The 25,441-nt window shown below is 42.2% G+C and overlaps 1 protein-coding gene across 1 annotated transcript; it reads right to left on the minus strand.

The window, feature by feature from the left end:
* Window positions 1-2,963: 2,963 nt before the first annotated feature.
* TWSG1 (twisted gastrulation BMP signaling modulator 1) lies at window positions 2,964-25,441 on the minus strand. The gene is made up of 4 exons (XM_009492348.2): window positions 25,319-25,441; window positions 17,231-17,330; window positions 12,057-12,323; window positions 2,964-3,170 (listed from the first exon to the last, which is right to left on the minus strand). Exons 1-4 carry the CDS (start codon window positions 25,439-25,441, stop codon window positions 2,989-2,991), a joined length of 672 nt encoding a protein of 223 aa, XP_009490623.1. The 3' UTR covers window positions 2,964-2,988.

Here is a 25,441-nt window from a genome sequence, read left to right on the forward strand (position 1 = left end):
CAACAAGTGCCTGTGGGGAGAAACAACACAAAACAAAAAAACAAACACAAAAAACAAACCCCTGAAACAAAGCAACTGAACAATAACCTTCTCTATTTTTAGAGAAAGAATAACAAAAGGCCTTCAACACCTTCTCAGTCAGAACCCCAACAGGCTAGGGAATTGTACAATTCCTTACTACATGCATTCCCTTTAAGTTCAGTGATTTACAAATCTGTCCTAAAGGACAGTGATAAAACTAGCTGATGCCAGTTGGAGATGGAGAAGATTCCTAGCTAGAAAAGTTTTCAAGGCATGTTCTTAAGCATTCAAAAGCACTTAGGTAGGTGATGGTTTGCTGGTATCCAGACCTAGGTGAAATTAGAGCCCCCAAAATAAATTATTATTTTTCTTGCAAAATGGAGTAAGACTAAATAAACCACATTCCAAAACTATTAGACCTCTGTCAGAAAGAACATTTTGACTATTATTAATATTTTATTTTATTGATTTATGTAATGAAAAAACTTAAAAGGCAACTACAATTTTAGTTTTGGAAAAAACTGCTGAAGCTTTAATAATTCTCTGTATTATTCCATCCGTCTAGATCAGTAATGTTTATACTATGCTTCCTTGTAACATTTGCCCTGAGAAAATCACGAGAAAGAAAACACATGAACCAGTAATGTCTTTTTATTAAAATACCTCTTAAAACACTCATCATAATAAAATACACTGGATGTTGCCCTATGACATTTGCATACACACAATGCTTACAGCAACCTCCAGACAGCATCAGGAATTACAAAAAATAAGGCAAGCTCCGGGAATTGTGCGTCCTCACTACCTACTCTCAGGCCATTACACAGCCAACTGTATTTACATGTCTATGCCGTTCCCCACAGCGTTTTCTGGACACCTGTCAGGCCAGTCCCCCCTTCCCTCCCGCTCCCCACCCTTGCTGTTCCCTTGACTTCACCTCACAGTGAAATTCTGATGATGTAAATGGAGACAGTGTCACAGATCCATGGGGCAGCAGGTGCCTGACCAGAAACATCAGCCCTGTTTTTTCCCCCCAAGAAGATTCTGAACTACCATAACATTTCCAATAATTTAATATTGCAAGAACCCAAAGCATGCTAATGACCTGTAGCAATGCTTACTATGTGTCTCCTGTCTTGGTCAAGAATGATGATGCATCACCCTCTAGCTAAAAACACTCACAGCTACTCTAACATATTCTTTCTCTCCATTCATTTTAAGAAACTCAAGCAGAAGAAAAGATAATGTCAGTTGTCAAATATAGGAAGAACAACACCTTCATGATAAGCTAAGTTTTTCTATTCACATCTATGATTTTTTTATCACTTAATTGCAAGTTTAAAGTATGAAGGTATTCCATTATCCACTAGTTCAAAACAATAAACATTAATCTTTCAAGTACTTCTTTGTAGCTGAAAAAGAAACTGAAGAAAGTAATGTTATTTCACAAGAGTAGTTTTTTTATTATTTCATCATATTGAAAGAACTGTATCATGAGAAAAAAATGAAAAAACCATTCAGGCAAACTTTTCAACAAAATAAATTTAAAATGACTGCTTTCATTTGTACACGGTACAGATAGACAGGTGCGACTAGAAAACAGTTTAATCCCTCTAGACTGAGGTTAGTGAGACAAACATGAATAGTCAAATTCTTTTTTGTGTGTGCATATGCATATATGCATTAAAAAAAAATTCAAGGAGTTAAAACCCACATCATTATAAATACCAAAAGCTGATCATTAACTACTCATACACTTATTTTTGTACTTAGTACCATTATCAATGGAGACCTAACTGTCATAGTAACTGCTATGTAACTCAACATATTAAAACTCTTACTTAGAAAAATGGACAGAATGTTCTAGACTCAGAACATCCTCATTTTGCCTTTGCGGACACATCTTCCCTTCTTCAGTGACAACATTTCATGGGGAAAAAAAAAAGAATTAGATTTTGGAATAAATATTCAGAGCAAACTACTAAATGGGAACATGCCTACTACCAACTGCTCAACTGGCAACCCTGTATCACTTGCTAGTTCATGTCATTTCATTCTTCTTTATTCACTTAGTCATTAAATCCATCATAAATTTCATGTTTCCTTTACTGGACTGAACATTCAGGGAGTAAGCAACCCTAGAGAACAGTGCAAAAGGAGGGAGATACAACTGCACTTAGCAGCTTTATTTTGGTATCTAAGAGAAGACTGAAAAGACTTTTTTTTTTTTTTAATATATAAATTACACAACACAGGCTCCAATGTACTTATGAGAGCAGGGCAAATGAAGCTTGGAAGAAAAGTGTCCCATGTGTAGTGTTTTGTTGGGCAGTCCTTCTAAGAAGTTAGGATTTTATCCATGACAGCCCATGCATTGAACTTGAAGAGAAAGCATGCATTTTTCTTTTTCCCCAAATACCTTTTTCACAATAGAAGGCTAAGCTCAAAAACTGGAAGGAAATAAAATAAAATAAAACAAAACCAGAAACTAAAACAAAAAAACCCAGCCCCTAAAGAACAACCACCCCCCCTCCAACCTAGCAGCCATTTAATTATTTGTTGAACTTAGATGATGGGAATCTCATTACCATATTCTTAAGGTTTCCCTACTCTAAACTACAAGATATAGTACTACATTTTGAAAACCAGTATAGTTGATACTTTCAAATCAAAGGAAAACAATCAGAACGGCAAGGATGAGCATGGCTGTACCATTCGAGCAGAAATAAAGAAAAATAAACTTAAAACATAGTGTTGAAACTTCTACTAGTTAGCCTTGTTTACATGATTTAAAAACAAAAAAAAAAAAAGAAAAAAGTTTTCAGATTTTATACATCTTTTTTCAACCAGGTACATTTAACTGCAGCCAGTAGGCACTCCACCAAAACACAGTATTTGCAATCCCCATCTCTTTAACTGAGAGAGATTACTTTGGCCTCAGTATTACTATATTACAATTTTCCTGCTTCAAAACATGCAGTTCATACATTTTACAGTTTTACTGCCATAGTCGATGCATTCTGGCCCAATACACTCACAGCAGGCGTTGTGAAACCATCGGTATTTGGATGCTCCCATGGACTCGCAAGAAATCTTGCACTGATGTATTGACATGCAGTCATCAAAATACACCACAGTACACATGTGTTCTAGACCGAGGGGGAAAAAATTTGGTTTAAAATGTCTTAAAATATTTTTAAAGGTTAGTTCAAAAATAATTAAATGTGCAGCTTTTGAAGTAGGATTGCAAATCATCATGACTATGAGGCATAAAGAAAAAAGAGGTGATAGTGAAAGCAGAGAGAAGAGACAGAGACCCAAGGTGCAATATATCAACTCCAAGTTTTCGGTGTCTACAACTCACCCTGTTGTCTGTTCTGCCTCTGGATTAATTTATTTCTATAGTCATGGGCAAGAATGTTTCTGTTGTGGGGTTTTTGTGTCCCAGTTACAAGGGATACCTTTTAAAGCGTAAGAATGGGCTACGCCAAAATAAGAAGTAAGCATGTGTCCTCTGAAGGTAGTATCTTTATCACCAAGACACCGCTTTCACAGTTGCCAGCACTTACTACATGCTATCATTAAAAAGTTCAGTTTTAGAGAAGTTATTTAAAAAACACCAAAACCCACTTAAATAAGTGTAAACTTTTCCTCCCCCCCAACTCAACAATATTCTTAAACTACATTAAATCACAGAGCTAGAGAATCCCGTTTTCCTCAATTTGAAACTGCACACTTTTTTCTTCTTTTTATAGCAACACCACCAGCTTTGCTACTAAGATTAAGAAACCCCTTCCGCCTAAGCATCAACTTTATTCTGCTAACATCCATGCAATTAGTTGAAATGCCATGAAGTTTGGTGTTGCAACCTCAAACTGGAGCTGAGGCATTCACCACAACTATAAAAGAAAAACATTCCTCCCCAGTCTACTTCCAATTCTCCAAGCTGACAGATTCTACCAACTTTCTTCTGTGCTGACCACGTGATTACACCGTAACTTTGTTCATCCTCCAAAGGATCTTGATTGCACCGCATTTACCCCCAGCGTAACTTGGCACACTTTGGGGAAAAGCACAGCCAAAAGCTGTCTGCAAACATAAATGTCTCACTTGCATACATCAGACAGATTTGCGAGCGGGAGATGTCAAGGGGCTTTCTAGCCTATTAACTGCTTATGGCACGTGGATCCAGGAGAAACATACTGACCTACATTCCAACGTGGATTAGAAAAATGTCATCCAAACGTAAACGGTAAATCAAGACGGTGGGGTTTTTTTTGAATGGAGATATGGAAAAGGGTGGGTAACCAAAGGACTCTCGGAGCAGTGTAGTTGTTAACCATAGCGTTTATTCAGTCTCTTATCTGTAAGTCCTGGAAGGCTGAAGTGCACCAGCACCTCCCCTTCACAACACTGGTGCCCCATAGATTAGCAACCTCAGTAGTATGCATATCTCATGGCAGGCTCCTAAGGTGAAGTCCAAAGATGAGTTGAGGCCAGCAAGGGTCTCCATCACCCTACAGGCCATCAGATCTGCGCAGTCAGTTTCCCCAGCACCAACGATAGATGATCTCTGTGGGCATGTGGCAAGGAACAGCACAACACAGAGAAGAGCACAATGCACCTGCCAGCTTTTCTGTGGAATGCATCCTCCTCCTTGACACCTGGAAACCATGCCTACCCTTTTACAAATTATCATTTGTCAAAATGTGTATGAGGGAACCCTGATCGCTGTCAAACTATTTTACACTACTAACTAAACAGCTGCAAGAGGGTCACAGGACATGCTGCCAGCCCACTGAAAGCAAGAGAGAATTAATGACCTTGTTCAGGCTGACCCCAACTGAGGAAAAGGATATTCCATGCCATATGATGTCATGCTCAGCATATAAAGCTGGGGGAAGAAGAAGGAAGGGAGGGGAACATTCAGAGTTATGGCGTTTTGTCTTCACAAGTAACTGGTACACACGATGGAGCCCTGCTTTCCTGGGGATGGCTGAACACCTGCCTGCCGATGGGAAGTAGGGAATGAATTCCTTATTTTTTTTTGCTTTGCTTGCACGCGCGGCTTTTGCTTTACCTATTAAACTGTCTTTATCTCAACCCAGGAGTCGTCACACTTTTAGCCTTCCGATTCTCTCTCCCATCCCACTGTAGGGGGAGTGAGCAAGCAGCTGCGTGGTGCTTAGTTACTGGCTGGGGTTAAACCACAACATGTGAGTAAAGCTGCAGTTGTCCAAGAAACCTTGGGAGTACCTGAAGTACTGCTGGGAATGTCAACAAAATACACTCTCGCGGTGTAAGTCTGGTCCCATTCTTGGCACTTCTATTTCTATGACCCTTTATAATAAAACCTGAGGCACAGCAACCAGAGGAAGAGTTCTGGGAGAACAAAACCTCTGCCTAAAACCAACCAACATATCTACAGCTTCAGTAAGGATACTTTATTCACAGAGGGGAAAAGAGCAGAACAGAAGCACATTGCTATGGTAGTACGAGCAAAGAGCGATCAGCTAGGTAGACACCTGAAGTGCTCAGCCAAAGCTGAAAAGCAGTAGGGAGATGCAGCTACCACAGCCTCGTAGGCAATAATCCACCTAGATGCCACACAGCAGCTCCATCTTGTTACAGAGAACGCACAAGGACTTGACAACATTTCATCACCAGCAACAAAAGACTAAGACTGCCTGGGTCCAAAGAAGGAGCATACAGCCTCTATTCTCAGGAAGCCCAGGCATTGCCAGGTATCTGTCCCCCTCAAACCTCAAACAGGAGGTTTTCAGTGGAAGAGCAGTGTGTGAAAAAGTAGAGGTGAGTCTCCAGGCAGTGTTCGTCACGAGGTCTAAGCACCAGTGGTGTCCCATCAGTCATCCAGTTCAGTGCTGGTGTGCAAGCACAGGAACCTTACAGTATTCATAGAAGTATTCATACTCTTTATACCCTCTTGCTTAATCCGAATTCACTCCTTTGATCCCTTTTTAGTAGTTTTGTTGTCAAGTTTGACCTTAAATGCCATAAGTAAGGTCAGTCTTAGAAAGTGTCAGCTGGAGGCACACAGCCTCTGCCCCAAAACAGGCAATCCTGGCTAATCCAGAAAGATTTCTTGCTGCAAAATCAGCTTTTGAGATGCCATCTCCACCTGACTGACCTAGTCTCCGGATCAGCTTGAGAAGGCAAAACGATTCATGGCTCTCTCTAGATAGTAGTGGAACAACTCTTTAAAGAGACCAGAGTCCTCTCCAAAGGGTGGCTAGAAGCGCTCACTGCTATCATGTTGATCACTGCGCTCCTACTTGCGACATGCAAAGGAAAGCCAGTAGGTCAGCAAAGATTGTCAGGAAGGTTGTGCACACTCTGCGGTGGGTTAGCTGCTCCCAGCATTTGCAGTCTGTCTTCACACCAGAGAATGACCAGTCCCATCTGCGTTAGGGAACACCTATGTTCACCTTCGTGTTAGCCTCATCTGTGACAGTACCAGTTCAGAAGTTCTGCAGAAGCCCAATTCATCAGCTTACGCCTGCTGAAACTTGAAAGAAACCTCTTGTGGAAGAAGAGCATGTGATTTCTAGGAGGCAAAGATCAGTGACACTGAACTACCTATGCCTGAAGTTCCTGTCTGCTGCTCAGTGGAATCCAACCAACATACACACTATGTTGGTGGCTCAGGACACAGGCACAGCCTTTTCCAGCCTGTAGAAAAGCAGGCTGTAACACAAAGAGCGGAGCACATGTACGGCAGCAGATGGGCACAACGGGCGGTACCATCCCTAGAAAACCAAGCTCTGGTCCTCCTGCAGCAGCAGGATGTATAAAGCAGCTGGTGGCTCTTACTGGCACCCCCTCCCAGCAGTCTCGCCTCTGCTATTCCTCCGACAGCAGGGCTCGCTGTCCGGGCTTGGTCTACCTGAAGGCTGTCCTTCCCCTTTTACTCCTCTTCATAGCAGGAGATGGCTAGTCCCAGCTGTTGCTCTTGTTTTCAGAGCAGCAGCACCCAGTTTTTAATGCACCGCTGAGAGTCCCTATGGTAGTTCTGACCCACACAGAGGTACCATGTAGCTCTTCACTACAAAGACAGCTTCTGCTTGGCCCTCTTTTCAAGGACCATCTCCTCAGAGGACTGAAATGCCCAGAGTGGCTCCCTCCCAGTGAGGACCCACTCAGCCTGGCATGTTCCCGCAGTGCATCGTGCCCCAGCTGGAAGCATGTAAGCCTTTCTTCAGCACTAACACTGAGGTGCGCTTTTGCATGAGTGAAGTTATCTCCAGGGGGAAGGAGGCTGGAAAATGGGCAGCACCAGGCCCATAACCCTGGCAGAACCAGATGACAGCAGTCAGGCCCTGTGAAACTGGAGAGACTGGTCTCCTCAACCACTCTCCCAGGACCAAAATGGGAACCAAAGCCAGACCTCAACCTTATTAAGGTGGCAGCAACAGCCAAGGACATTCATCTTGACTGACTGGAGAGTGCAGAACACCTGCACACAAGCCAAGAGGATTAGGTCCTAGCGGACCAGTCCAAAAATGCTGCAAAGGGGAGAGGACAGACTGTACACGGCAGGCCAGAGCCAGCAGTAGACCTGGCTGGTTCCCAGTAGCTCTTGTAAGCAGCTGGAAGACACGCTCCATTGTATATGCTACCAAACTGTTTCTGAAGTCTCGCTCGCTCAGACACTTGCCAGGTCTAAATGAGTCCGACTGGCCAGAGAGCACTTTGTTCGTCATGGGACACTCCTGGTCCCCTCCTCAGCAGCGTCTGTGTGCCCGTATAGATACTGAATTACTGAAAGCAGCAGAGTTCCTCACATCAAGCATTAAATGCATCTTTATAGGCTGCAGAAACAGAGTTACACAGGGGAAAAAAATACATACCTACAGGCTCAGCTGGGATCTGGGAGAGTATTTAAATTGTTTCACAAACCTAATTACACAGTCATCACTTGGCTCCCTCAGTGTAGATAAAAAGGATGTTACTTAGAGCAGTAACAGCTCTTTCATTTGCATTTTGCTAATTTTCACACAGCAAGGACTACAGACTACAGGTGCGGGGAGGGAGAAGGATGCGTTCTTTTTTTCCAGAACATGAGTTTCTCACCTTTTTACCCTCCCAATTCATACTCAACAAAGGCTGTGTAGGAGAAACAACAATCAAGTCTAAATTCAAAATGACCAGAAGAAATGGACTCACATTCCTATCAGGCTTTGCTATGATGCTGTCTGTGCTGCAAGTGAGGTCTGTATTGGTGCACTATGGAGGAATTTAGCAGCTCAGAGCAGATAAAACAATTCAGTTCTTGTAAGTTAAGGAAAAATGCCTATCTACAAGATGGAAAAACTTTCCCAGTTAATGACAATTCCCCGTATGCCACCTTTGAAGCTAAAGGTGCTATGTAAGTTCTGTTGTCTGCTGGGCTGTTTATAGGTAGCTCTGAAAGTACTTTAAAAAGGTAACTGTCCAGCCAGCAGCCATACCATTTTATGCCAATCAGAATTTATAAAAAGAAACATTTAAATAAAAATAAAATCTTCCTAGAGTACCTACAGAGGTAGATGCCACTTTACTGGATTTCTAGCTCTCCTCTACCTGGCTGGCACTGGAAGGGAACAGAAGCGCAGAGCACATGCCATCCCCTGTGTCACCAAGCAGTGTAAGTCAGAAACCCTTAACTACAACACAGATTTTGTTTCATCAGTTGCCAAAAGATTATCTAGTTTCCCTCTTTCTCTTGCCAACATCCTGTCATCATCTGAAACAATTAAGCATATTTAAACATCTGAACTCACAGTTCAGAGCTCTGAGGGTATCAGCTAAAAGTAAAGCAAAAAGAATAAAGTATAAATGTAGCTCTAGATTAATAATCATTGCAATCCTCTCTGAAGTAGTGGTTCAAATGCCAGAAACTACTGATATGAACTACAGCAGCTCCAGCAGCGCACGCATACTTTGGCAGCTAAAACGTTAAAAGTCAATTCACAGGACAAAAGGGAAGACACTCATTAAGATAATAACGGGGAAGTTCAAGGTCTGGCGGCTGGGCTCACAGTAGGCTGGGGCGAGAAAGGAATGCTTTATATCCCACCGCACCCCACCTCCTCCCGGATCTACAGCGGCCCTCCCGGGGCCGGTGGCTTCACGCCACTCAGGCACAAAGCTCGCGGGTTCCTGTGGCTGGTGCTGCTTTTCCTGGCACTCACCCAGAACTGCATCGAGCAAATCTGGCACCCTGGACCAGCTTAACAGCAATCCCTGCATGAATGCGCGTTGAAATTAAAATCAGAACTGCGTTACATGATGTGACAAGGGGTACTTGTAGGCAGAGCCTTTCCAAATTTTGGGACGTATCCCAGAAGACAGCACAGACACTAGTCTCCTTACCAAAATCAACCTCTCATTAGCCCCTCTCCCTTTGCAGGCAACGCAACAGGCTCCTGCCAGCACACCGTGTTGGAGCGAAGCATGCAAGGAGCCACAGAAGAACCACAAAATGGAGGAGGCACAGCACTCTAAATAAAACAGAAAGCATTTGCGTTCCTGCTCACAGGAATATTCTTTCAAATCCCTGAATGTCAAGGCTTTGAAGACAACTGCTTAGCAAGTCACCCTAAGGACGTCTCCATTTGCAAGATCTGTCCTTAAGCCTAGCAGCACGTTTAGGGAGAAGGAAAGGGTAAAGAGATGGTCTTCAGTTTCTTCCACTGCAGGCTACGCTTGTATTTACTGCAACTGAGCATGCACACATACACACGCACAGACCCACCCTCTGCTACAGTGGTTCTTCTAACACATGCTAGCTTGTTAAACCACAGTGACTCGAATGTGCGACTGAACTTTGCAAGGGCAGGAGCCATCAGACTCCAGCAACTTGCTGGGCTCCCTCTCTGTGCTCATGCTCGCTAGGCTCCTTGGCGCTTGACCTACTACCCCTCCACCTTTTGGTTACTGCATCCCCAATGAATTAATCAAAGAAAGTATTAAAACCAATGCTGCCCCATGGGTCACACAACATCCACCCCAACTGGTTGTCTTCCCCAGTTGTCCTTGCTTCCACCATAATAAACATCAGCTGATCAAGGCCAGCAACCAGCTTTTCTTTCCACCTTCTCCTCTTCTCATTGCTTGAATCATATGTGTTTTTATAAGCAAACTTGAATATGACTTCTGAAAAAGCAGAGCAAAGTTATCTACATTGTGACCAAGAAATGACAGACTCCTCAACAGGCTTACATATCTAGATACTTAAAAGTTTAGGATGTTGAAAGCCATTTTCTACCTCTTCCAGTTCTTTTCCAGATCACTAAGATGGAGGAAGCATAGCCAATGATTATAAGAACAGCTCTGACATTCATTTCTGTTCTAAGTGTCTACTAAAGTCCGAAAACCAGTGGCATTTGGTAACTATTTCCAAATATAACTATTGTTTTTGGACTGTCATCATTCCAGTGAAAGCTCTCTCAACCTAATCTCTACTATGTTCTTAGTAAATTAAATGAAGGAGACTAAGAAAAAATTGCAGTGTTATGTATTCATCTGTGTTGTTAAACTCAAAAACCCTCCACACCCTTGAGATGCAATGCAAATTCCAGGTTTAATTCAAAACTATCATTAGCCCACCCTGTTGGTATGGTAGCAAAGCACTGTCAAGGAACAGCCATCTGGGCTGCAGTACCCAAGTACAGTGGGATATATTCAAGATTGTTCCAAACCTAATTTTTTTTCCCCAAGTATAATTTACATCTTTAAATACCATAGAGTTTGCACACAGGGCTTTTTGTGGCTTGCCATTTAACATGGCTTTCTGCATCATTCTCGCAATGGCGAGCAAGTGTTTTAATAACGTCAAAGACATACGAATGAGATGCTTTCTGACCATCTGGTTTCCCAGTTCTGGAATTAATTTATTTTTCTAACATGCCTTAACCAAAGGAAATTAGAAAAGTTGCCATTACGGTCCCATTTAATCAACAGCAGTCCTACTCAGAAACATAACTAGGTCAAAGGTTCACAATGGTATGGAAAAGCAGCATGTCCATCAATTAGGGTATCTTCCATTGATAAGATAAAAGAGACATCACAACAGCAACATATGGGGTTATGAATATTTAAAGTGTGTGTTGGGAAGGAAGCAAAGCATTAATTACACTAATAAAACAAATCAGATGCTCTTTTTTTCCTGTTAAGCAGCAACTTCACTATGAACTGTTTATGAGATTCTTTTAAGTCTGATGTAATGATTTGCAGGGAAAAGTATTTCCGGTTTAATACGGAAACCAAGAAGCAGAGAGTATTTTTCTTATGCCACTGTTGTCACTGCCTCAAACTTCTCATCTTCCCCCACCCCCAGCAAACAATATTCTGAGGTCTGTCCTCTAAAACTGAAGGTGAGAATATAAAAAATTTGATATAACAGGAACAAGTCTGTAAGTTGAACCCCCACCCCCAAATTGCTTATTTTTAAGATTGTCTGTCACATATTCCTCCTCAACATAAAGAATGATCTTGCTAATCTTACTCAGGTTTACTATTAATCCTGGATTTCCTACAAACCAGCCTTCTAAAGAGTTCAAGTTATGCCAGCTCAGACGAAAGAAATAAACATCTGCTTCAGGTACAATGGTTTATGGCATGTGGCTTTCTCAAACCTCTGAAGCTATGTGTTTCAGTTGCCTACCTCTGCACTGATACATAATTTGGATTCAGTTTTTGGTCTGTCCTGTCTCCTAAGCTACAGCTAACTGCTTCAAAGCCAAAGAACATACCGTGCCAATGCACATGAAATAATGTGAAGAAACTGCCTCATGCCACAGAAGGAATTATAGAGATAACAAACTCGTGTGGTTCAGCATCTCCTAAGATCATCAGACGCTTTAACACCATCTTCCACGTCCTTTTGTTATGTCATGCTCAAAATTAGACTGAACTTTTCAGACTTTTTTATGGGAAAAGAAGAAGCGAGCACAGACAAGCACAGAAGATGCACCGAGAAGGCTCCTGGAAGAGACGAGAGGAAACACTAGGAAATTAGACACTATACTCATTACCTTTGTCACTAGAGTAAGGTGCGTGGACATTGTTGCTTGGAACAGAGACGTTCTGATGCTGTGGCTGGTTCACTGTTTCTAAAAAGGAAACGAGGTTCTCATGGTGCGACAGTTCTTCTGCCACAGGGAAGGAAACGATATTCCAGTTCAGCTGAGTATCCCCTTCTGTCAGTGCCCGGAAAAGGGAAGGAATGGGTTCATGCAATTCCTCAACAGTGCTCTTGGATGTTGGAGGGGTGTCACTGTAATTGCGAGGATTGCACATACCTGCAGAGGAATGAAACAGTTACATGAAACTCCCTAAACTCTCCTCCTTGAAACAGGCAGGAATACTTAGAAAATTAAAACCACCTTTTTTTGCTCAGTAGAACAGAGCCCTTTCATATATATCTCACTCTGAGCTCAACAGCAGAAATGCCACCAAATACAGCAGGACGAGCTTTCCGCAACAGCAGGTTTCAGATCTCTGCAGACTTCCACAAAACACACCTGTGACTTGTGAGACCCAAGTGAAAAGAAAAACCTCATCTAAACAGCACTTTGCTTCCCTTTTCATGCTATCATTACAGTTTAGAATATGAAGAGTTCAATGGAAGGTGTGTTTCCCCTGGGAAAAGAGACAAAGCACAGTATAATCGACACTAGCATAAATCTGGAATGAAAGCTTACAACTGAACCAAGATAGTATCTTGACAAGTCCTGAGGTACATGAAACTTTTGATCACAATTCAAGTATTCAATCTCATCCGCTGCTGCAGTGCACTACATCTTTTTAGTCGTCTGCCAGAGATGCAAAGATCACTATCAGGAGGGAGCAAGAGTCTGAATTACTTTATCTGCTTAGAGACAGCTGAGATGAACCTTGTTTTGCTACTTAGTTGGAGGGGTCACTACAGGCAAAATGCTTATTTCCAGGTTACCTCTTCCTTATTTTCAAAGTCTTTTGTGGCACCTTTTTTGAAACCTTGTAATTTTTTCTCTTTGCTGCTTCCTACAAAATGGGGTTTTTTTGGAGGTGCAATGCAGGTGCCAGTTTTTCATTAACCATTTAAACACTAACATTTATTACTAGCAATGAAACTGAAGGGTGTCTTGATTTAACCCGAACACTGAAACAACCAAGATTAAAAAGAAAAGTTGTATCTGCATAGGTATTTAAACTCAGAAGCCATAAAACACTATTAGAAGTCACCTGGCAAGACACAGACGAATCCATTTTCCTCACGTACATCTGGATATTGTTTTGGGTAGTTTCACAGACACAGTTTTAGACAGCTACAGCTGCAGAGCACACCAATCCTTAAAGTATCAAAGCAACGTGGGACATAAATGTTCAAAGTCTACCTGCCTCACAAAACCAGAGAATTATCTCCCGCCCTGCAGATACATTAGATTCCAGCTTCAGAAATCATGTTTAACTAGAGCCTTATATAAACCTACAACTTTTTCAATCTAAGTAGATGGATTTCCATAACGAACAAAACAGAGTAAAGTTCGCTCAAGATGATTAGCATGAGATCTGGCAAATCCTAAGCAAGTGGTTAGCATTAGAATCATAGAATCGTTTAGGTTGGAAAAGACCTTTAAGATCATCCAGTCCAACCATTAACCTACACTACCAAGTCCACACTAAACCAATCATGGGTAGACTAGACTAAACCATGTCCCAGAGTGCCACGTCTACCCATTTTTTGAATGCTTCCAGGGATGGTGACTCCACCATCTCTCTGGGCAGCCTGTTCCAATGCTTGACTACTCTTTCCGTGAAGAAATTTTTCCGAATATCCAACCTAAATCTCCCCTGGCGCAGCTTGAGCCCATTTCCTCTTGTCCTATCGCTAACTACTTGGGAGAAGAGACCAACACCCACCTCACTACAACCTCCTTTCAGGTAGTTGTAGAGAACGATAAGGTCTCCCCTCAGCCTCCTCTTCTCCAGGCTAAACAACCCCAGTTCCCTCAGCCGCTCCTCATAAGGCCTGTGCTCCAGACCCTTCACCAGCTTTGTTGCCCTTCTCTGGACACGCTCCAGCACCTCAATGTCTTTCTTGTAGTGAGGGGCCCAAAACTGGACACAGTATTCCAGGTGCGGCCTCACCAGCGCCGAGTACAGGGGAACAATCACCTCCCTGCTCCTGCTGGCCACACTATTACCAGCATTTAACAATAGGAACAACACAAGATGGTCTGCTCCTATAAAAAAGGTGAGCCAAGTATTAGGTAGGGGGAAAAAAAACCCCTCTCCTCCAAACAACATCAGGTCACGCTAAAACATAATTTCACTTATGCAAACTTTGTACTGTAAAGAGTTATTTTCCTACTCCTCTCAACTAGTTTTGCTCTTCATAAACGTTCCTGGACTAACTGCTTTAATAAAAAATATCTATCACTGCATTATCACCTTTTAGTAAGTGCTTGGGATATTCACCATACAATTGTAATGAAGGATGCCAACCTAAAATTTAATTCGGAAGATATCAAACCAGGTAAGAGTTTTGTACAGGTACATCAAGAGATGTACACAATGTCATTCTATTAATGCTGCGAAATGGAAACCAGTGAGCCTTTCTAGAGGCCCCCTCTGTCAGGTTGGATTCAGAAAATAAATTTCACTGATAAGAAGGACACACAGGAAATAAATAACATCAAGATTGTTTATTAAATTATTGCAGAATGTGGACAGTATGTGTGTATATCAATCCAGTATGGAAATATTATCTTAAGATGGTACCAAGAAACCATTGCTCATAGTTTAATGGGTAACTGCTCATTCCACAAAGATCCTTCCCTCTTACTAATTTTTAGAAGTATTTTGATTATAGTAATTATAATTTATAACAGTTATTATAATACAGTAGCTTTGGTTAAAGCAAAAATAAGAAAGCTTAACTTAAGAGCAACTGGTAAGGAACAAACATGTCTACATTGCTCCTTTGGAAGCCAGTGATTTAAGACAAAATTTGATAACCAGAATTTAAAAGGTAACTATGCCATTATGCTAGAGCTAGGTCTCCTGCAACTGAAAGAAACACAAATGTATTCAATTTTAACAAGCCATACTGTAATCCTTTCAATTTAAATATTTTTCCTTCTTTTGTCCCCTCCTCTTACCCATCTCTTACTATACGTTGTAACTGAAAATCCAAGTTCCTTTCCAGCATCGCAGTTCTCACATGGGGATTTCAGCCAACCCACAGAGCTGTACCCAGTCCCAATCCATCTGGATGAGAAGATGCAGAAATGGGGTACTGAAATGATGGAAGCAGACCCTTTAACATGAGGGACTAGAAAAGCTTAACCCACAAAGCTTAGAAAAACAGAGGAAAGAGGAACCTGTTGTTGTTCTCCCTCTAGTGCCTTTGTCCCTGTCCGAGAAGGGAGAGAAGACCCACACAAAACACAGGACAACAACTGAGCAGAAGTAAAATTAGTGCTGGAAGGTAGGAGGTAATTCCTGACCTCAGAGCAGAAATTACCTGAAAGACATGATAACCTATCTGCTTTTACATTAGACATGATCAGCTTGTAAGAAGACTTAAATATCAGCTCAAGTATCAGCAAAGAACTGTCTCCAGGAAGCCGGGTATGGCATGCACTCCTGTTTCCTCATTTGAATAAGGCTACAGCAAGGATGACCCTACACTGAAGAGAAGAAGAATGGGACCATACCATAGAACATACAAGGACTGAGGCACCCGCAGAACCATGAGATGTTTTAGTTTACTCAGTACTGGGAAACTGAACCTAAAACCTTGTTAACTTCTCTCCTAGATAACACCATGGGAAAGAGCAGCAGAACAGTGAGTAATCTGCAGATTTAGAAAAAAAACCGCGTGTGGACTCAGCTCTTTTTCTTCACAATCCCAAGAGATAGGTTCTTCCTCTCCCTAGAGGAGATCAGCACACTAAGCCTTGCTTTCTACAGCAGATAACGGTTCTGAACTACAGAAATAACCTACTATCCTATTCTCCACCACTATGACTGAACATGACAACAGCACACTTCAGTATTACATTACAAAAATCAAGACGACATTGGAAGGGCAAAGCGGATGGGGAAAAAAGGATAGATATATTTCACTTTTCAAGGAGCCCACTAAAAGACTTCAGATCAAATAGGAAAAAAAACCTCTAAGGTCTATTTCTAAATTTATATTCTCCACAGGTGCAGGGGCTGAAAATACTTTATTGCATTGGGAAGAATCACACATGTGCAGGACCATGCCACTCCACTGCTTACTGAAAGACAGTAAAGCAAAGGTAAGCTAGCCAGAACCAAGCAAAAAGCAGGATGTCAGAAAGCATATTCACATCATGATGCAACAGGAGAGGCAATGGACTGCAGTGAAAAGGAGCATTTTGAAGCTAATCGTCTTCATGAATTCAGAGAAGACCCAGCCAGCCAGAGAAGCTGAGAGCGGGTACAACTCAAGATGCATCCCTTTCATGGAAGCCAGGTGGATTTTGAATGGCAGCAGAGGGAGACTTACAGCAACCACAGGAGGATGAAGCTTTCAATACATTTAAAACAACAGACAGAACTAGAATCTATCCTCCTTAAGCAGGGGCAGCATTCACTTGCAGAGATCTGGAAAGTCTGAACACTACCCGATAGTAGTAATGCTGTTCTTGTTAAGACTGTCATCTAATCCTACAGTAAGAACTTGTATGCCTCTTCCTTGTCCTCCATAAAGAGCTCTTTTTGCAAATAAAAGAACAATGAGAACGTTGGGCCATGCACATTTACTACTAATCCCAAGGATTCACAAGGGAACTCAAACCTAAAATTGTCCCTGCACCGTATCTGTCAATCCACTTTACAGTTAGAAACCACCATACAGCACCCAACCCCATGAAGCAGGTGCTGCGTAGTTTCCTCAAGACAACAATTCAAAGAGGAGTTTACGTTTTAGAGACAAAATTAAGAGTCAGTTACAATGACATTAACCAAGAAAAAGCTGGACTACCGCCACCCCCGCTCCATAGAGCATATATAGCCTTCAAATGTTTGGTTCCCCACAGTCATTTATTCAGTACCCACAGAATGAGCTGCAATATGTTTAAAGCACAGATTCTGTCCCGATGTTTTACTTCTATTGTAAGACTGTGAGCTCAGCATGTGGCAGGAGGAAGTAATTTTAAAATAAGAAAATCCCAAAAAAATGCAAACTTACCAACACAGTCACAGCACTCATCCCAAAGTGTGCCCAGGCAGAGCATGCACTCCTTACAGCAGGAACAGTTCCCTTCCCCAGGGCGGCACTGACACAGCTCCTGAAAACAACAGAAACTCATTACACCACAGCAACCCCAGATGTTAAAATGCTAACACGGCACAGCATTTCTTCCTCAAGCTGCAACTCAAATTACGGCATTAAAAAAGCTTAGTACACTAATACAGTGATTAAACGGTAAAATAGTTCCAGCCAAAGAACTGATCTGAGTTTACAAAAGGATCTTTTGCAAACTTTTTTTTTAAAAGATGAAATTCTAAAGACAAATCTGAGGTCAGCATTTAAAAGAGGAAAAAAAAAATCCCATTCAGGGGAAAGGTGTCTGCACTTCTGTGTACGCCTGAATCTACAAGTTCTTTGAATGTTTTTCCCATCACAACAGGAAATTCAAAGAAGGATGTGTCTTTATATATAAATAGTGCACATACATTATAATTTAGTTAAAAAAGGAAGTTACTATAAGCAGCATGCGCACACTCACGACGTCTACCATCACACCTATTCATGGATTCTAAAAGGAACTTATTTGGTTAAGCCATCTGACCACAGGATTTTGTGCATCCCTGAATGCTTGTTACACATTGCTCTCCGTTTGCAATATTAGTGACGAGATTATTTTTTTTCCCCAGGCCCAGCTGATTCATTTTTGCTATTATGAAAAAAACTCTCTCCCTTCTCTCCCTGCCCCGCCCCCCCCAGTCGACACCTTGGGATACTTCCAACGCTTCTGGAGCCTCTAGAAAGTGAAATGGTATGCACGCACATTTTTCTTTAACTGTTATTAAGCTAGAAAAACGGAAACGGCACGGAAGCAAGAAGACAAACCTTTCTCTTCATGTTACCTAAACCTGAAGGCACTGGTTTAGCAGTCCTCCTGAAGACACTACATTTGTGGACCTCAAAGCATGGAAATAGCCTGCACAGATGAAGGAAATCTAAAAAAGAGGCGCTCCCCTTCCCTCTAGCTCAAATCTGCGCTAGTAATTCCAGTTCAGCCGAAAGACTGTGGCTACATGATGATAATATACGGGCTTGAATTATGCCGTAGTGCAAAACGTGGGCAGTCAGGAAGTCACATTTGGTTGTCCCGTCTAAGAATTTGGTTTTGATGACGTCTGTCTAACTATCACATTACGCGCAACGGGTGAGAAAATAAAATCCCGTTACTGGAAACACTGACCACGGGATCCTTCCCACCCCCAGCTTTACTGGAAGAGCCATTGGCAAATCTCTGCTACGCACCGGCCCAGGGAGGAGATGACGTCCACCCCCGCTCCTTGATCCCGTTCTCCAGAGGCAGGGGAGGGACACCCCGCAGCATGGTCGGGAGACGCACGCGGACAGGAGGGAAGGGCAGGAAGATGGTTTGGCGTGAAATTCTCCTAACCTGGAGTCACCACTCGAGGCTCTACCCTAGGTAACCACAGCTGGGTCAGGAACACCAGTCCTTACAGGCAGACACAAGCATCACCTACGCTGTCTTTCTGTAGCGCCTTGGGAAAAAGCCGAGGGGCCAAAACTCCACTTTTTAAGTAATTCTTTGCCTGCAATTGTTAAGAAGCATCAGGTAGGGAAGAAAGGAGGCATTTTTACACCAAACACCAGGAGTGCATTTGCAAGGCAAGGCAAGGCGCAGAGATGCACCCGATGGTGTACGACCCCCGTCCTCTCTTTATTCTCCAACACTGGCAACTGCAAACGTCCGCAGCCCGCTGAGCTGCGCAGGGATCGCCCCTCTCTCGCACCAACTCATGCAGGCCCACAGAAAAAAAGTGCTCTTCGAGAGGGCCAGGCCTGCGCAAGGTCCAGCCGGGGACAGGGCTTAAAAATACAGCGAATAAAGCTGCAGGGCTCCCAGTTCTGAACAAAAACTGAACTGCCCGGACCTGCTGTGGACATGCTACAATGTATTAATGCAGTATCAACTCCTTCATCTGTTATTCTTCCATTCACTTCATCCCAGACCACAAATCTTCTTGAAGCCAGCAAAGAAACAAAATTCACGAACTCCTCCTGCATGTTCTACGTAATGCTAAGAAATGCTGTCGCCTGCACAGTCTAACGTGAACTGTTTGCCCTGCTGAGTGATTGAGTGTGAACTCCTGCTCCACACACATTTTTGCAATATGCAGCCTTAGTAAGTCTTGAATTTTTACTTACAGAGTGGAAAACTACCAAGATTTTTTACTTTTTCATCCTCAAAGTTTATTAATGTTACCTATTACTATGCTGTTTCCAAGTGAAAGATGAAAAACAGGCTCATTAATAAAACATACATTTTTTTCCATGAGACACCACAAACTTAGAAAGATGACTTATGTGAATGAATGACACATTTCTAAAGTATTTATCCTACCGTTTGATAAACAGATTGTGTCAGCCTTGAGAATAAAAAGCCTGAATAAAACAACTTTAAAAAAAAACATGAGTAAAATACTGTTACCTTGGCCAGAGAATAATAATAATAATAACACATATTAGCATTAAAAATAGCCAACATATTTGTTCTTCAACAGTAAAACTGGGCGAACAACTTTATACTTATTAAAGATATTGCAACACCAACCAGCCAGTATGTGGGAGGCGGTGATTCTCTGTAAACTATTAAATGTAATGTATGAATCAAAGCCAGAAAATTCACTAAATCTAAGTTGTTTCAGTTTTAGAGATTGCACTGTGTGAGTCTAAGAAGAGTATTCTCACTGAATTAAATGTAATCTTAAACTATACATTTGCAACATAATAAAAAAAAAATCTGCTTAGTTTCGATATGTGTAAGCACTAGCTTGGGATATCATCACTATACCTACCAGTATTTTTATAACTTTATTTTTGTAGGAAGAGCTTATGAGCAGTGTAATTTTTTAATTTTATTTTCTATTTTTATTTTTTACCTTTTTTTTTAAAAAAAAAAAAACCAACAAAACTTGGGAGGGGGAGGAGGGAAGAAAGAGCAACCTAATTAGTCTTCTACACAGTTCTCCAGCTCCCCCCTTCTCAGAGTTCAGCTGTCTCTTCAGGGCAATAACTGTATGTTTTTCCATACATGTGTTTGCACGTACATGGTTTCCGTAACCACTCTTGAGTCCTTCTGCCTGACTCATCCACACTGGATACTTGTACAGGATACATCTTTTTAAAAGAATGCTTACATGAGACGTGGGTGAAGCGAGGCAGAATGAGAAACGTTCCTTGTTGATCGCTGGGGGTGGTGAGGCGTCAGTGGAAGAAAATATTACTCATAAGTCAACTTGGCAACTTCCCAAGCTGAACTACTGAAGGTGCATCGGAGAATGTATTTTGCTAGGCAAGAAATAAGCCTCTCAGTCTAAAAATACAGCATTAAATAGGAAGCAGGCATGTTTGTAAAATAAAGATACTTCTGCTCCAGAGAGCAAATAAAGATTTTTACAAGGTATTTAACATCTGCATTTTTTCAAAGCTTTCTTCAAATGACAGAGACTATTTTCTTGGTGCAGTGAGAAACAGGACCTGAAGGCATTGGCAACATCTTTGCAAACTGGAAGGGGGAGTGAAAGAAAAAGAGCTCATGTTTTTTTTCCTAAAACAGCTTAATAACAGAAAATCTGCTGGAAGCAAACCAGCCAGAACTGTTTTGTTAACCCAACTGTGTTACATACTACAGCAACAACATACACACTAGAAGTAAGTTTTAGATGCCTAAGCCCTGAAGTTAAGGAGTGGTGTTTATTTCATACCACAGGGCTAAAAAGCCTTGGCAGTCCTTTCAAGTTAACAAGTTTGTACACAAGATTAACAGGAGGTGAAGACAAAGATGAAGAGAGATTTTAATCGCAACGATACCGCACCAGCCAAGGTGACTGCAGGCATGCAGTGCTCGGGAGAGAAAACCCTGTATTCTCCAGAAAACAACTCCACTTTAGAAAGATCTGAAATCCATGCCTGAGCTACAACACCGTTTGTTTCCTACATACAGCAGTAGTTTAAAGAGCTGTTGCAGATGAGACGGTAAAGCTCGGCTTCCAGCACAACACAGATGCTCCATCCAAGCCTGACTACTGCAGGTAGCCCTGCACCGCAAAAGCCAGCCTGGGACTCGCCTCAAACCTTTTTGCTATGAACAACTGTGGGAACGTCCCATCCTAGAGGTTTCTGCCTTCAAGGATTTCCTCCATGTTGCAAGGACACAATATATGCCTCCACTCCGCCCAGCGAGCGTAACTGGCCTTCTCATCTCCTCCACACATGGAAACATCAAAACAACCCATGCATCCAAGTCAACAACAGATGTGCTAGAATAAATACTGCAACATGCACATCGTGTGCAACCAGGGCTCGGTGGCCTACCTGAAAAGCAAGGTAACAGTCAGTTACGGACTTCAATGCCCCAATCCCAGAGACACGGGAAGGCACTACACCCAAGGCCTTCAAGGGAACTAATTTTGTGGTCCCACTCTGCCTATACTCCTAAGTCTTATACACAACTCCTTCAATAACTACAGGAAGCCACAAAGTTTTTGTGCAAAGGCTAAGCTTACGTGGAGAGACGCCTGAAGCTATCTTCTCATAGGTCTTTGCTTACAGAAAAATAAGAACTAGACTACAAGAGCACCAATGAAGCTAGAGCCTCAAGATGTAAAAAGCAAGCTGAATGCATGCGAGTTGTTGATCTCATGCTCTGTTCTGGAGCTAACAAAATAAATATTTGTAGGGACCACCCTTAAGCAGAGCAGCTCCAAAGGAGTGGCAGTAATGACTGTACTGACTTCTAGCCATGCTGGCAAAAATATTTATGTCAACTGTATGCTTTTTGAGAGAGCAGATCTTTTGTCTCATTATGTCTCTAAGGCAGTCTCGCTTTCTGCACACAGATGCAGATGACAAACATTCACATTCTGTTTGCTCCCCCAGTTGTCTCTGAGTGACATTATCTTGGTTTCAAGCCACAGATTTTGCCAAACTAGAACAGTTATAAAAATAGGTTAGGGAAAAATGTCATGCGATAGTCAAGTAAATTCACTCAACATGGCAGTTTATTTTTAAGTTCAGATTTGTCCAGAAGAAAGAGTTTAGAGGGGTAACAGAAAAATACATGTATATACTCTACTTGTATACCTACCCAAGAAATAACACGCACTTCACATAGCAGTGCAGCGCTTCTACCACAACAGCACTGAAGATTTAAGGGGGGCAAAAAAAAAAAGCCAAGAAGAAAGATGACAATTGCTTTAAGTCAAAGCTTTAGGAGTCTTCATATCCACAATCAGACTAGTCTGACCTGATCTGTTCTTCTATAAAGAATGAATACTGACTGGTATGTCAGGCCTGTTTGCAGGAAGAGAGCAGCCAGACGGTGAAAATGAACAGCGGTATTCCCCCGTAATTGTACACAATTCACGTGGCCTGGGTTACTTTAGGGTCCCGGAGAATTACATACGATTTCGATTTCAGGGAAATGCTTTAAAAAGGCATTTCACATCACCTGTACAAAGTAAAGAGAGAACACACCTACAACAAGCGAAGCAGCACAGGGGTCTCTTTGCATGCACAGGGCTGTGTCGCTACAGAGATGCCAACAGAATCCAAGTAAAGCACAGTCATGTGAGCCACCTCCACGCAGCACTGAACCTCAGCCGCCTTATTCCCAGCTGAGGAAGGACGCCAGTAGCATTAGCTCCACTTTTCCTGGGAAGTGCTCTGTTCAGACTAGCTCGTAAAAATAAACTTTAAATGCTGGGTGTCTCAAGCTTGACTCTGATAAAAGGTTAAGTGCGAAGGAGATGTCTGTACTTTTATGGATGGTGGACTCCCTTAGCGGCAGACGAAAAGGAGACAATAAATCTTCCCTGTGTTTCCCTTCATCCCCATTCACCTGGACCAACCACTTTCTCCTGAATATGTATCAACATATCTATACCACTGTGCTTGCTATTTAAGTGCCTCGTACATCCAGTGCCACAACTGGCATCTTATGTTTTAAAGGCTTCAAGCCTGGTGGCGACACAAAAAAATGCAAGAGAAGGAACTTGTAAGTGCATCAGTTTGTCACAGTACACAATGCCCAGCATACCAGCAAAAACACTGACATTGTCTTTGAAAATGTAAAAGTCAAAAGCCTCTTGCTTGCTCCCATATTTAACAATTCTACAGACCACGGCTGAGTTAGAAGCAAGTTTTTTGGTTTTTTTTTTAAAGCAATGGCAGTGCAGAAGCCAGAAAGAACACAGTTCAGCCTACAGTCAGTCTTCATTCCACAGGATGGATTCACGAATCCGGCAAGCATTTTTATTTGTAAACCAGACAAATTTTATATGGAAGTCAATGGAATGAAGTAAACATGGAAATGCTTCATGCCACTTCTGCATCACTTTTCAGACTGTGATCATACATTTATAGCAAACATACTAGCACATTACCGGTGTACGTTACTTGCGCTCTCTGCTTTTGCATTTCCAATCTACAAAGAGGCAGTAAGAAACGGTTCCTTTAAAGAAGCTGCAACTGACCCCACATTTAAGAAGGGTGTGAAGGTCCCTGAATGCGTCCAAAGGAAGGCAACAAAGCTGGTGAAGGGACTGGAAGGCATGTCCTATGAGGAGCAGCTGAGGACTTTGGGCTTGTCTAGTTTGGAGAAAAGGAGGCTGAGGGGCGACCTCATTGCTCTCTACAGCTTCCTGGGGAGGGGACATGGAGAGGGAGGTGCTGAGCTCTTCTCCCTGGTATCCAGTGGTAGGACACGTGGGAATGGTTCAAAGCTGCACCAGGGCAGGTTCAGACTGGACATTGGGAAGCATTTCTGTACCGAGAGGGTGGTCAAACAGTGGAACAGGCTTCCTAGAGAGGTGGTTGATGCCCCAAGCCTGTTGGTGTTTAAGAGGCATTTGGACAATGCCCTTAACAACATGCTTTAACTTTTGGTCAGCCCTGAAGCGGTCAGGGAGTTGGACCAGGTGATCGGTGTAGGTCCCTTCCGACTGAAATAGTCTAGTCTAGTCTATTCTTACCACATGATGGCTCCTTTTTTTCCAGTATGGAGTCAAAAAGCATGCTCAACACACCATCAGTAAATAAAGACTTGGTAGATACCAGAACTGCTTGCAATTCTGCTACAAAAGGCACGTTCGTTCTGCTGCACTCCATGCCTCTCAACTCCTGCTATAAGAGCAACCTGGTCTCAGTCTGTTTCTTTCACTCTATGGACATTACACACAGTGAGTCAAAAGCAGCAGCTGGATTTGAGTTTAACATCCACTGCCTACAAATTCAACTTGTGTTTTGTTTGTTTTTTTCTGGGTTCGTTTGATTTTGTTGTTTTTTTTAAGGTAGACCTGCATGCTTTCAGAGCTTGCTCATTACCATTAGTAGCCATAGGTCCCTCCTGATCAAAAAGCTTTTCCAAATGCACCTCAGGACTCTAAGACAAGTTAGGTCCCTGCTCGTGTTAGTTCTCTCATGTGAGTTTTTAGGCATCTTTTCATCCACTGTACAAACCTGATGCTACGGAGAGCATCAGGCATCAACCACTGACCCTCTGCCTGGGCTGGGCGAGTTAAGAAAGTGGACAGATTGCAAGTTAAGGGGGACGGATAAGAGGAACATCTCAGGCAGATATGGGAACACTGTAAGCACATTTGAACTGCTGCTATTGCAGGTACCTTAAAAAAAACAGTTGTTGCCCACAGAAACCTTTCTAACAAAATGTCTGTTTTAAATTGCTGCTTGTTCATAATATCACTAATAAAGAAGAAAGAGACTGAAAACTAACAGTGTGACTGGTAGTGGCTTCTAACAATAACTCAGCAATCATAATCCTTGACTTGAAAACGCTTCCGTTAAAAAAAGAAACACGCCTATACACATATGCACTTGTCTATAAAACGATTGTTAATCTGTGTTTACATGTGCAGGAGACCACAATTAACTTCTTTAAAAACTCCACTATTTAACATAAAATACCAGTTATTTTTATCCTGGATCTTTTCATGACACAGATGCAGAACTGTTTCTTAAACGCTCGAAAGCAAATAAAGGAAACACGACTCGTACCTGTATCAGGCATTTACTGACATCGCTAGCACAGAGCGCCTTATTGCAGCCTGTTGATGACTGGATCCACAGCAGGAACAGAAGGAGAGCGACTGCGGGCGCTGTGACGTACTGTGACCTCAT

This window comes from Pelecanus crispus, chromosome 2 (genome assembly GCF_030463565.1).
Source record: "Pelecanus crispus isolate bPelCri1 chromosome 2, bPelCri1.pri, whole genome shotgun sequence".
NCBI classification, from domain to species: Eukaryota; Metazoa; Chordata; class Aves; order Pelecaniformes; family Pelecanidae; genus Pelecanus; species Pelecanus crispus.